Source organism: Rosa chinensis, chromosome 7, assembly GCF_002994745.2.
Source record: "Rosa chinensis cultivar Old Blush chromosome 7, RchiOBHm-V2, whole genome shotgun sequence".
NCBI classification, from domain to species: domain Eukaryota; kingdom Viridiplantae; phylum Streptophyta; class Magnoliopsida; order Rosales; family Rosaceae; genus Rosa; species Rosa chinensis.
In genome coordinates, this window is record NC_037094.1 from 49,191,265 (window position 1) to 49,204,975 (window position 13,711).

General features: G+C 38.0%; 1 protein-coding gene across 1 annotated transcript; it reads right to left on the reverse strand.

The window, feature by feature from the left end:
- Window positions 1–1,823: 1,823 nt before the first annotated feature.
- Window positions 1,824–6,551, reverse strand: LOC112179278 (protein ROOT HAIR DEFECTIVE 3 homolog 2). The gene is made up of 17 exons (XM_040512201.1): window positions 6,346–6,551; window positions 6,190–6,256; window positions 5,829–5,931; window positions 5,608–5,678; window positions 5,439–5,502; window positions 5,226–5,297; window positions 5,066–5,113; window positions 4,900–4,962; window positions 4,565–4,621; window positions 4,160–4,321; window positions 3,736–3,804; window positions 3,520–3,611; window positions 3,149–3,230; window positions 2,830–2,995; window positions 2,598–2,737; window positions 2,313–2,387; window positions 1,824–2,205 (listed from the first exon to the last, which is right to left on the reverse strand). Exons 1-17 carry the CDS (start codon window positions 6,491–6,493, stop codon window positions 2,041–2,043), a joined length of 1,644 nt encoding a protein of 547 aa, XP_040368135.1. The 5' UTR covers window positions 6,494–6,551; the 3' UTR covers window positions 1,824–2,040.
- Between the last annotated feature and the right edge of the window lie 7,160 nt (window positions 6,552–13,711).

Genomic DNA, 13,711 nt, shown 5'->3' on the forward strand with positions numbered 1-13,711 from the left:
CAAAGGTTTCATGGAATGAAACGTGAAGAAAAGGAACATGAAAGCCACAGATATGTCAATTGGGTAGATAGTGTGACCAAAAGTTCAGAGAGATGCTAAAGTTGTTTGATTTTTTGCATCGAGAAGTTGCTTATCTTTTTGGTTCTGTCCTGTGTAGTTTGACAGCTAGAGCTGAGATCCCATCAGCGATTGCCATAATGGATGGGTTTGGAGGGTTAGGATTATATAGTTAATTAGTTACTAATTAGGGTTAATTAGTTAACCTCGTCTTCTTAATTAGCTTTGTTAATTGTACTAAGTCTGTTACTAGTTTGTTAGCTCAGCTTGTGTGATTGTTATGTAATGAGTGTTGGATGCTTGACACGTGTTCTTGTGCAAGTCATCTATGGGTTCAGCTCACTGCTATAAATACCTGATGACCTCTTGTACTTTTATTAGACTCTGAAATACATTTTGCTTCATTTTCTTGCTTCGTCTTCTTCTAGCTATCATGGTATCAAAGCCAGGTTTGTTCCAATGATAGGAAATCCACCACTGGGTTTATTCTTTTGTTCCATGATGCCCCAATCTCCTGGTGTAGCAAAAAGCAGACTGCTGTGTCTCGTTCTTCCACTGAAGCAGAATACCGGAGTATGGCAGATACAACTTCTGAGATTTTGTGGCTCGTACATCTTTTTCGTGATCTTCATGTCACTTTGGCTGATGTCCCAGTTCTTCACTGTGACAATATCTCTGCTCTTGCATTGGCTACCAATCCAGTCTATCACTCTAAACTCAAGCATATTGAAGTAGATGTTCACTTCACCAGAAATCAGGTCAAGGCTGGCTCTCTCCAGCTTCAGTTTGTCACCTCCAAAGATCAACTGGCTGATCTATTCACTAAAGGCCTTTGCTCACCTCAACACTCATACTTATGCTCCAGCTTGATGCTACTTCCTCCCCATCAAGCTAAGGAGGGGTGTTAGGATTATATAGTTAATTAGTTACTAATTAGGGTTAATTAGTTAACCTCGTCTTCTTAATTAGCTTGTTAATTGTACTAAGTCTGTTACTAGTTTGTTAGCTCAGCTTGTGTGATTGTTATGTAATGAGTGTTGGATGCTTGACACGTGTTCTTGTGCAAGTCATCTATGGGTTCAGCTCACTGCTATAAATACCTGATGACCTCTTGTACTTTTATTAGACTCTGAAATACATTTTGCTTCATTTTCTTGCTTCGTCTTCTTCTAGCTATCATGGAGGAGCAGACCTGACTATTCCTAAACTTAGAACCAAGAAATGGTTATGACATTAATTGACTTGACTCATCCAGTGGCCTACAAGCCCGTTAACGGAGTTGGTGGTATGTTGGGAGAAATCATCTCCAAAGACATGTCTTAAGCTTCAAAAATGCTTATCTGTAGCATACTTTCCCTTTTCAGGTTACAGCTGCTTTTAGTTGCTTATAACAATTTTTCGCCTCCAATTGCAAAATAGAGCGTGGAATCAACTTTCTAATTTCACTCCGGAGTCGGCCGTTTTTCCCTTTTATGCCAGTCCTGAATCTAGTTTGATATTCTATGACGTTATAAATAGTAAAATAGTTGATATCTATTAGTTTCTTAGATTGCTTTGGAAATTGATTTAGGATTAAGCTAGGTGCAATGAACACATCGGTCAGTTGCTGACCAATTTACATTTGTGGATTCCCATCCAATATCCAATATAAAAAAATATAAAAAATGTTACATAAGACCAGCATAGCGATAAGCTCAGAAATTTTAGTTTTTGGGCCGGCCGGCCAAAACTGTTTGTGAGAATTAAAAGATCGAGAACTCTCACGATTTTATTAGTAATAAATACAATAGTACAACACTTCCGCAATTACTGTTGCGGGGTTTACATGGTAGCAGTAAACCCTAGGGAACTAGCAAATAGATGAACAATGGAAACACACATCTTATTCAAACTTTCTTCCCGAAGACGGAATAGAAAATTGTGCACACACCCCAGAAACCAAAACAGGAAATTAGCCCCGACGGTCGTCACGTCTTTGCTCCTCTACAGCTTAATCTGATCAGTCACTTTAAGAATTTGATTTCCAACCTCCAGTGCCGCACCCAATTCAGGATTCACTAAGGTGGCAAGAATTTTTACGTTCGGATCGTCGAACAACTGTCGAATAAAATAAAGTAGCCCCCTACTGTTTAGTTCCTTCAGTTGCTCCTGAAAATATTCAGCCATTCATTATATAAAAGAGGTCAGCATAAGGTAATACAAGTATCCTCATGCATATAAGAATCTAAAGTTCAATAACTCATGAGATTAATTACCATCTGTCTGGCATTTGTTTCTTGGTCTTGTTGATGCAATTCTATCAACCTGTCTATCTGCTTCTGAGCTTCCTCCTGAAAATACAAAAGGAAGATGTGTGATTAATGATACCAAACTGCCATCTCGTGCAGATAAAAGAGTAACATTTTTTTTTTATTGCTGCAAAACATAAATCATCTGCATCAAGTGATTTGAGTATATTCTGCGCATAAGTAAATAATTATGCTCAAACATATAATAATTATAGCTTGATACATTTTCTTTGTAGAACAATAGAAGATTACCTTATTTTCCAGATTCATTCTTTTCAAGTCTGCAATGATGTTATCATTATAAACACAATGCACACGTGCTTCTATATCAGATCGGAGTTTATCCCGAATGCTTGAGTAATCCCACTTAACAGCTTGTTTTATGGCAGCATCTACCAAAATGTAGTGGGTATTTGAATCGTTAACAAGGACCGATGCATATATCATCAAAAGAACTACTACTGTACAGAAAGATGAAAGCTACCTGCACATCCTTGGTCAAACTCAGTAATAGAAGCCCGAGTAAGGGTCTCAACAGCTGCAACTAATGCTTCTCCTTTGGCTAATGCCTCAGTCAATCTCGCTTCAAACTCTTTATATGCTTTAGAACGTATGTGTTCGAGCATGGTAGTATAGGCAGGTTGCACAAACTGAAAGTTAATTGAGAGGCAAACCAGATTATTCATATACGCGTATATCTACATACTTAATTTTATATAGAGTACGTTTAAGGTTATGGACATATATATGCAATCAAAGACAACCAAACTGAAATCTCTGCTGAGATTAGAGAGCTAGCCAACCTCATATGCTCTTTTCTCCAATACGTCATGTCGTTTCGTGTTCTTTACACCTTCGTCAAAGAATTTGGCCTCTATCTCATATCTATGATCAAACACGATACTAAAAAGGTCAAAACTACAGACGCATGTAATTAACTTGTTCTATAAACAATCAAACAAACAAAAAAGTCCTTCTCCTACAGAGGAATCATGCAATGCCTCTGAAGTGTGGCATAATTGATTAGTTTGATTATTACACTTCCCGTCAAGTTAATCCCTCTGTTTCATCAATTTCATTTGGACAGAACTCTTTTGGTGATTCAATAATTAATTAATTAATCCCTTCCTTAATTTCAGAAATTAAATAACTCGAGGGAAAATATGGAAATTACTCATTAAAACATGTCTCCAGAATTAAGCTGAGCCTTTCACCGAAACCTTTCACAGGACCACTTTTGACAGCTTCCTCCAATTTCAACCAATCCTGAATCAGGTTCATATTTCAAGTAATTAGTCATACATGAAGTAGAACTGTAGAAGCGTCTCAAACATTACTGAAGATAAATAGATATATACCTATTGTTCAAAAAAAAAAAAAAGATATGTACCTGATTTTTGGTCAACTCATCAAATTTCTGTTTCGCAATATCATCACACCGAAAGTTTGCAACCATAACCTAAATTATATAGAGTACACGCATAAATTATTTTTATTGTTACTGAATATTCATGAGAACACAGTCACTTAATGCATACGAGACATTATAATCGAGAAATGTTTTTATTCACACACTCTAAAGTTATCAATGGCATCAAATTTATATAAGATTTTGTTTCAAAGAATAAAAGAAAATTACCAACACATCCTAAATGTTAGTTTACAAATACTTTTTCTCTTTTTTTGTTCTTTAAAGAACAAAAAAAGTGAAAAAGTATTTGTAAACTAACATTTAGGATGTGTTGGTAATTTTCTTTTCTAATTGATACGTATGGAGGAAAGAAAAAGAAAAAAGGACTAATTAATGGACAGACATTGAGAGAAGGAAGATCCAGGTCCTTGTTCTCTTTGATTTGTTTCCAAATTTGCTGCGCACTGAAAGAAAATCCTGATGCGGGGACAACACCTCTTCTATCACCACCAGCAAGCCCTCCAGGAGAAATAGAGTTGGAAAAACGCTGCCTCAGTTCAGCAACCTGCTTGGTAGAGGCCACAACCCTTAATTAAATTAATAAGTGCCACAGTAGATTATTGAGTAGATTCACTGTTTTCTTTTCTTTGTTAATCCCAGGGTAAAGGGATTGAACTTGAACATATTGTTAGGGAGAAATGTCCTATAGCTTAGTTGGTAATGAAAGGATTGAGTTAGTGTAACATAAGAATTTTTCCCAAAATAAACGCTTAGAACTAAGAAAAGGATGTTAGAAAGAAGGGGTTACCTCCTCCTCAAACTTCTTCCTCTCGTAGACGTAATGGGACATAGCAACTACTTCTACCTGATATATCATGTCAGAAATTGTTATAATTAGAGACAACAAGCTTTGAAATTTGAATAATTAACATTGTTATCACTATAGAAGAAGATCAGCATAGAGCGAGAATAAACGATTACAAGTCTTAGTTGTCATTATAAACCTAAAGATCCGGTACTCTTATGAATCCTAGACCAAAAAATATCAGTATCTGCCTATCTGCCATTGAAAGCGTATCTCGCTAATAACCTACTTCTGGTAAGAGAAACAAATACATAAAAAGAAGGAGATGTATATCTAACCCTGAAACATTCACTGAGATGGGTACTTTCATGTTCATGGGGCTTCGGAACTTCATCCCATATCTGCAGATCAAGTTGTGTGAATTAATTAGAGACAAACTAAAGAATACAAAAGTTACACGTACAATATAAGTCAATCGCTAGGTGTTGATGAAGATGTAGTTACCTTGTGAATATCTTCCAATAAAGTAGCCTTGAGCTTATCTAACGGGGTCTAGACAAATTAACATCGAACACCGACAAATTTAAAATTCTTAAGGAACAAATTAACAATACTAATACAACATGCATAACATTAAACAGCGATGCGATGCTTTGAGACCTACCTCTGGAATTTTATCACGTACAACAAACAGTAGTGTCTTCTTACGGCCGGGGCCGAATAAGCTCATCATAACCTGTATAAATGTACAATATTTATAATAATAAAACCTGAAAACATGTCCATTAATTAACTGGTACGGATTGATGATGAAAGATAGTTAATTTCAATTGGCATGGTCATAATGGTCATAATTTAATAGAGAATGAGCCAGTGCCTGGAAGACTGTTCTTAGTAAAGGTTTGTTTGCAGCCTGCTCTCGACCAATTTCAGTGCACCACCTGTACGTGTTTGACATAGAATGTCACATCAGCTAAGGGCCATTTCCAGTATCTTAATTAGGCTAGTTCTTAATAAAGCCACATATAAATTACGGGGGAACTCACATATTCATCAGAACAATGTCTGAAACTGCTAGTGCAAATAGAGCACTTTGTTTCTCGAATGCGGTATCATGCTGGAAAGTTCAAAATTTAATCAATAATAAGCTTAACTATTATATATATATATATATATATATATAGACACGCGCGCGTATGTACGTATATGTATATGAATGCTATTAATTTATAGATGATAGAACTGAATTAGTTGATTAATTACATACCGAGCCTCTCTCCCTGCCATCACTGCCCTCCAAATCCACGGCGATCGTGTAAGGCGTGATGCCAACGCACTTGGCTATCCAAATGCCCAATGTTGTTTGCTTCCTGATCGAAATGAATAGATATATTACATGACACATACACTTTAAAAAAAAAAAAAAAAAACGCTTATCCCACCTCACCCTTATATATGTCAATGAGAATCAAACTCAATTATAATTTACCAACAGGTCACAGCTCACCGACATGACACATACACTTGTATGCATATTACTTCATGTATTAATTGGCGGTACTAAATTACTAAATATGTATTTTTAATTAATATTGAAGTTAATTAAGTTGGATCTGAAACAAACGTGCCTTCCTTCTTTGCCATTCATCTCCTTGAAGTCGGTGTGGAAAAGATGGTTCATCAAAGTGCTCTTCCCTGTCACAATTGATATACAAATTAATTAACTCACCAAAATTGAAGAGCATAATATATACTGCAGGTCCGTAAAGCCTAAGGCTAATCACCACTGCTCTGAGGACCCATGACGGCAACGACGGCATAGGATTCTCCGGACGCAGCAAACTTGACATCCTTTGTGAAGTTGTTGATCCCAGAAGCATTGAATTCACCATTGCCATCGATGAGTTGCGTAACACAGTAATCTTTCTCCATTTTTTTTCTAGGGCACACTAGATAAGATTAGTGAAAAGCAAGACCTCAAACCTTTCGGTGTTTGTTTCTTAAGTGAGAATGAGAGACTCGATTAATGGATCGATCTGGGTGTAAATGAAATAAGCACCAACATATATTTATATACCAGATAGCTAGGCTTGACCTTGAACCACGTCTAATGCTTATCGATCATGACGTCAATTGCATTACATCACCAGCTACTGAGTCATGGACTCATGGCCAGATTCAGGGACAACCGATCGATTAATTAATTGAAACTTGAAAGCTCTTGCTCTCCGTTCATACCTAAATTGTGCGAATAATTTGACCCAAAATAAAATAAAACAAACGTGCCAAGAGCTAGAAAACTAAAATGAAGTTGTTAGAAACATTTAGCGTCATTAGTGAGATCATATTAGCATTTACCTTGGGGGTTTGTCTCTAGTTCCATGCAGTAATAAGGAGCATCTTCTCTCTCAAGCTATATTAACGAAGCTAAGAATTAAGTTTTTAATTAGTGTGTTTAAATTTATACCCGGCAAATATCCTAGTGCTCTAAATTTTTCTATTATCTTTCTGGTTCTACCCTTCTATAATAATTTACCACTGAAAAAGAAAGAAAGAAGAAGAAAAAACTGCATATGAAATCATCTAACGGCATCATCATCATCCTCTTCCCGTCCTCCTTGGACACGACTCACTGCCAATCATCTTCCGTTCATTTAACCAATGGCACATAATTAATGTACGATCATCAGAAGAGGGGTTGATCTCCCCCAAGATCTCTAGCTAACGGTTGAAGAACTTAAAAGGCCATCGTTCTTTTGTGTGCAATTGAATTATATGGGATATATGTGAATGATGACGGATCGTGTGATCAATTGCAGAAAATTATTATATTAAATGTAATTTAATTGAACTGAATGGGGTGATTAGGGGATAACAGAATAATGACAGATTATAATTGAGATTGATTCTGGAGCTTCATGTGAAAACTCAAGTTGCTCGCTCAAAAATTCTGGGTTTGTTTCTTAAATCTGGTAATCTGTGAGAGAACAGAGATATGCAACAACGGAGTGGAGGTGTAGTTTTTTTTTTTCTTCCCAATTTCCCAATAGGATAAGCCGATAAGGATAGAATTGAAAATTTATAAACAAGAGTTGGAATGCTGGGTGTACAGAGATTGCTGGTTACAAATTTAGAGGTAAAATTGTCAATAAAGAAAGAAATTTTAAAAACGAGGTATACTTAGATATTTGCTGAGTTCATCTCAAAAAAAAAAAAAAAAAAAAAATATTTGCTGGGTTCATTTAGCAAGACCCTTTTAATTATTAGACTTGTCTAAGCTAAGATTAGTTGTGTGCCAGGTTTGTTTTTTTTTTTCCTTCTTTGTCTTCGGACTTCCTTTGTGATAAACAAATAAAAGAAAAAAGAATTTTGTTTGTTTAAGGACACCTAGATTGTGTGTCTGACACAAACTCTAGGTTACTTGTTGAAGTTGTAATATGGTTAATCTCAGAGATATTCTCGGAGATATCTTCGTAGATATCTAATCATTGTACTATTATGTTTTCATGTACAACTCTGATTCTATACTTATAATCCTCTATATAAAGAAACCTCTATTATCAATGAAAGACACATTAAATTGTCTCCCAATTCTCTTTACTATTCTCTCTGTATCTCTATTCCTAAAACAGTTTTTATTATAATAGTTCTTAACTAAGCAACTGTAACTAAAATCCTTTATGTGTGGTTGGAGTCGAGCAGCCTAGCTCCCCCGAAGACCAGATTTTACCCATGTGGCTCATGAACACGGATGGGAAAAATGGTTCATAATATAGGGCACGACAGACCAAAAAAATAAAAGTGAAATCACTTGAGAAAACCAAATCCTCCCAAGACAGATTCATACTATAAAATAGGGGGTGAAATTAGTTCTCCTTTTTAACAAATCACGCATCCCTCCACGCACATTTTCATTTAAAAATTAATTTATAAAAAAATTGATGTCAATTTCAATAAATAGGTGTCTCTTCAATAGGGTGGTGACTACTAGCCCAAAAAAAAAAAACTATAGATAAATTTGAGTCATACTTTCATCCTATTATTTTGGCGATTGGGTTGGTATATACATTCATCCTATTATTAAAAAAATTTCTAAAAAATTTCTTCTTGTTCAAGTAAATCCAGAATATGTGTCTGACCCAATTTCTAGGTTACTTGACCTAGTTGTAATAGGATTTTGAATTAGAGATATTCTCGGAGATATTCATAGATATCCAATTAATTGTGCGATTATCTTTCCTTGAATAACTCTGATTCTATGTCTTGTAATCCTTTATATAAAAACACCCCTATTATCAATGAAAACACGAATCAATCATTTCCCAGTTTCAATTTTTCTTAAACACTTCTTATTTTATCAGATAAATTAAACCTACATATTAACAAAATTTAAATCAAATAAACATCCATAGTCAAAAATGAGCACCAGAATTTATAAATTTAAATCAAATAAACATCCATAGTCAACAATGAGTACCTAAATTTATAAATTAAGATCATATAGTAAACCAAAAAAGAACAAAAACTTGCCAAGGCTTTTATAAATTAAGATCATATACCAAACCAAAAAAGAACAAACTAACAAGAAACCTAGAAACTTCCAGCTATTGAGGAAGGGGGTCTATCTCCATCAAATAAGAGAACATGCAGAAGGGAGGGAGGTGGCTGTTGGATCCAGTTAGCCTGACACATCCTCCGACAAGCCAACGAAGCAACATGGCCTGTAGCTGCATTGGCATCTCTGCTCGTCCAAAACCAGCTGACATTTGGGTTCTCACGAGCAAAAAGTCGAATACCTGAAACTAGTGGTTGGACGTGCAAAAGTCTGCTTAATTTAAATTTGGAGAATCCAACTTAACCCTAAATCCGAATACAAAACCTTGAAATCTTTTCTACCTCTGCAACACAACTTGAAGCCCTCGACCCCAAGAATACAGAATTGGCCAGAAACTTGCTGAACTGGCCACCCGAAGCTTCAAATTACCCGCAGAAAATAAACCACCGATTCGCCACCTTCCGGACCTCCAATTTCTTCCAAATTTTGCCAGCAGAAGCTTCTCAAACCAATGATTCAGGAACCGGAAGAAATAGCCCAAGAACCAGTCTAGAAGATACTGAACCGACAGCTACTGTATGAAAATCGGCAAAAAAGAGAAGAAGAAAAAAAAAACAAAGGGAGGAGAAGGCAGCCCAAGTGCGTGTGCGGCCCAGAAGGACAAAAAAAAAGGGTTGACGAGGGCCACCGCAGAAAAAGTGAACGACCCAAAAGAAGTCAAGGCCCAGCCCATCCAGCCAGCCAGTTAACACGCTAGCCAGCCAGTCATCCTGCCAAGTTAGCAGCTCCAGCGACTGGTCACCGTTGATGACTTTTTCCGGCCACCGCCGGCGACTTTCCCGGCCACTTTTCCAGGCACTTTTCCGGCGACTTTTTCACTCCAAATTTTCCGGCGACCTATTTCGAGGTAATTTTTACTAACAGTTCCCTTTTTTTGAGTTTTTATTCAATTTCTCTTCTTTTTCTCGGGACTTGCAAACTCCCTTCTTCTACTCCCCCCTCCTCTCATCATAGGGGAGACCTAATTAAGCCGAATTGTGGGGGTTCGTACTCACTTCAAGCTTGGAGCCTGTTGAGATATCCAAACTTAAAGTTTGTAGAGAATTTATCATCGCCTACTTACGTCATTGTTTCGATCTAATCCAATATCTCTTGGAATTGAATTTCTTGGAAGTGATTACACTCAGAAATTCCTAATTTCTTGGGAGCGATTACACTCAGAAATTTTATATATTTTCGTCGAAGCTTTTTCCGCTCCGAAACTAACCCTTTTTCTTGTTCTTTTTCAGGATGAGTAACCTGAATAAATTGGACTTTGCTCCATTGGAAACAACTGGCTCTGGACATCACAGGTGGGTTCAGATGTTTGCTAGCATCTCAAGGCCGATGGAATCCTGGATACGATTCTCGAGCCTAGCCAGGACGTGCTAACTGTTGAGCAAACACAAGCTTTGGAAGCAAATAGAGCACCCTTAGAGGCAAACAAGGCGAAAGCCATCATCCTAATTACTCGTCATATGGATGATTCGCTCCAGTGCGAGTGTATGAATGAAGAAGACCCCAGAAGGCTGTGGGTCTCACTCGAAGAAAGATATGACAACATCCGTGACTCCCTGCTTCTTGACCTAGAAGTGAGATGGCATAGCCTTCGCTTTTGTGATTTCAAGTCAGTTCTTGACTACAACTCGAAAACACTTCGCATTAAATCCTTAATGGATTTCTTTGGTAAAGAGATCACAGATGCGATGTTGATTGAGAAGACTCTCTCTACCTTCCCCGTCTCTGCATTGATGCTCGCTAAGAACTATCGAATCGATGTTACTGTATGACAAATCACAAGGTTTCATGAGCCAATTGGAGCTATGAATGTCGCTGAAAAGCATGACAACATCCTTGTGAAGAACTATAATTTGAGATCCGTAGAAACAGAGCATATTTCGGAATCCAATTATAGTCGCGCCCCTAAGAGAGGACGCCAAGAGCGAAACCCTAATCTTAGGGATACTTCTGGACGTTCTGGTCCATATAATCGCTCTACTTGGGAAGGTAATCGCCAAAATAGGCAAACACAGAACCGAAGAGGTCAACGTGGAAAGGAAGAGAGAGGCAATCCCTTTGGCCATGTTGGTGGTGCCACCAACACTAAGAGCCATCTAAATGATGCTTTCAAAGCGCCTCAATCAGTGGAGTCTGAGCAAAGAGATGTATGTTCTCGATGTAGAGTATCCGGTCATTGGGTACACGTTTGTAGAGCTCATGAAGAAATTGTCACCGCCTACAAGGCATATTGTGAAGCAAGAAAAGCTCACTATGTGGAACAAGAAGATCAAGAAGATGATCTAGAGTGAAGGGCTAAAGACTACAAATTTGGCTGAGATCAATAGATCGCCAAATCTGTTTAAGTTTTTACTTTTTCCAAGAGATATAATAGGCAATTGCCATATACTTTGTAGTAAATGCCATTGGTTTAGTTTTTCTTCACATGGGCTCATCCAAAATGAGTGTGATGTCTAGGAAGGTTTTGAGATAAGTGGTACTTAAGCGAGCTTTGCTCCACCGACATCTCTCTACTCACCTGGTCATATTTATTTTGGAGTTACCAAAAGAAGTCATACGGCTACCTTGGTTTTGCATCAGCTAGCATTTGGATTAGATTCTCTTAATGGTTAAGAGACAATGATGTACTTCGTTGGCTTATGAATAAAATTTTGAGTTCTTTTCATTATGACTCCATTTTGATTTTGAGCATATTACTTTGTGACTAAGATGGCTAGGCCATCAGAATTAACTCAAGGACATGGAATATCCCAAATTCCCCTTGCCAAATGGCACCTTGATTACTGTCATAGAAACTCTCTACGCTCCTAAGGTAAATCATACCTATGAATAGCCAACGGATTCCATGAGAAAACACATATAGAGAATGGAAATGAGCTCCTTTGCAATACCTCTAATGATTGCGAACAAAGGCGCATCTTAGACAAGTTTATGTGTCTCTCTAATGGACTCTATGTCACTATTCGAGCTATTAAATCCAATAAAGTTATGAGAGATGATCTCTTGGATTTAGACACATAATGGCTTTGTCACGACAAGATAGGTCATCTTGGTCATCATGATCCGTCTACTAAAGACTTCACATGGACATCCATTCTTTCGAGTGAAACGAAGCATGAATCAAAAGTTGATTCCTGGACTAAGTGTGACCGCCGGCGGTGCCAAACCGTCCACCACTTGCCTAGGGCTGGCACAGTCCCTATCCACGAAGCCAAGGATGGCGTCCATCATGGTGATGATGCCCCAGGTGATCCTGCAATCACCAACTTTGCTTCAAATAGCGTTTCAGATGCTCAGGCCCAACCAAAATCCTCATTGATTGCTTCTAAAGCCTCTCGCTCGTTTTACAAAGTTTGTTCCTTAGGGAAATTAGGACTGAGACCGTCCAATGCAAAAAATATGAAAATACACATTCTGTTCTTACATAGAATCTATGGGGATTTTGTCGATTGATTCAACCAACTTGCGGACTTTTAAATATCTCATGATGTTGGTTGACAAGCAAACACGTGACCACAAACACGCTGGTCACGTATTGTGCCATTGTCCCCACTTCTAATGCTGCTTATGCTACACTCTATCATATGACAATGGGCTCACTCCCCAGATCATCCTATTCAGTCAATTGGACTTGACAATACTAGAGAGTTTACATAGAAGACTTTCGATGGTTATTGTATTGGGACTGATGTTGGACATCATATTCCCATAAACATACCCAAATGGTCTCACAGAAACGACTACGACGGTAGTCAGGATATTGGTAATGCGCACCAATCTCCTTATATCCGCTTAGGGTGCTGCAATATCGCATGTAGCTATGCTAATTCGTCTACGACCCACAGCCACTCAATCTACCTCTGCGTTATAGCTAGTGACTGGGTACAAGTATCGTACTTACGCATATTTGAGTGTGCCATTTATGTACCAATTGCGCTGCCATAGTGCTCTATGATGGGTCCTTACAGACGAATGGGCAACTATGTTGGATTTGAGACTCCAACAATCGTTCGCCACTTAATGCCCTTGCAAGATGATCTCCTTACCGCTAGATTTGCGAGATGTCACTTTGATAAGACAGTCTTCCCATCATTAGGGGGAGATAAGAACACAGATGTTCAGCATGAACGACAAGAATTATCGTGGCCTATCCCCACTATGTCTCATCTCGATCCCTGTTAAAGTGACGAGATCACATATATCTGCTGCAACCATGCCTGCAAGGTTGGATATCCCTACGAGAGGATGTAGCACCACCCTACATTGAGGTAGGCATGGCGCCAACGCCAAAGAGAGTGGTACTCTAGCGTTATAGGCCATGGCCCCAGCTAGGATGTGTGGGAGGCCCGTGCGTTCCAAGGACACTTTGGCATAACCCAATCCTTGGATCATCGACACTCAAAATCTGTCTCATGAGAATCTTCCAGATTATGGTTATAGTTGGGGGATGTCTCAACGTTAGAACCTATTCTTGAGAATATAGAGCTCTTTGAAAATTACACTAGTGTACATGAGACGTGGGATAGAAACTCCATCAT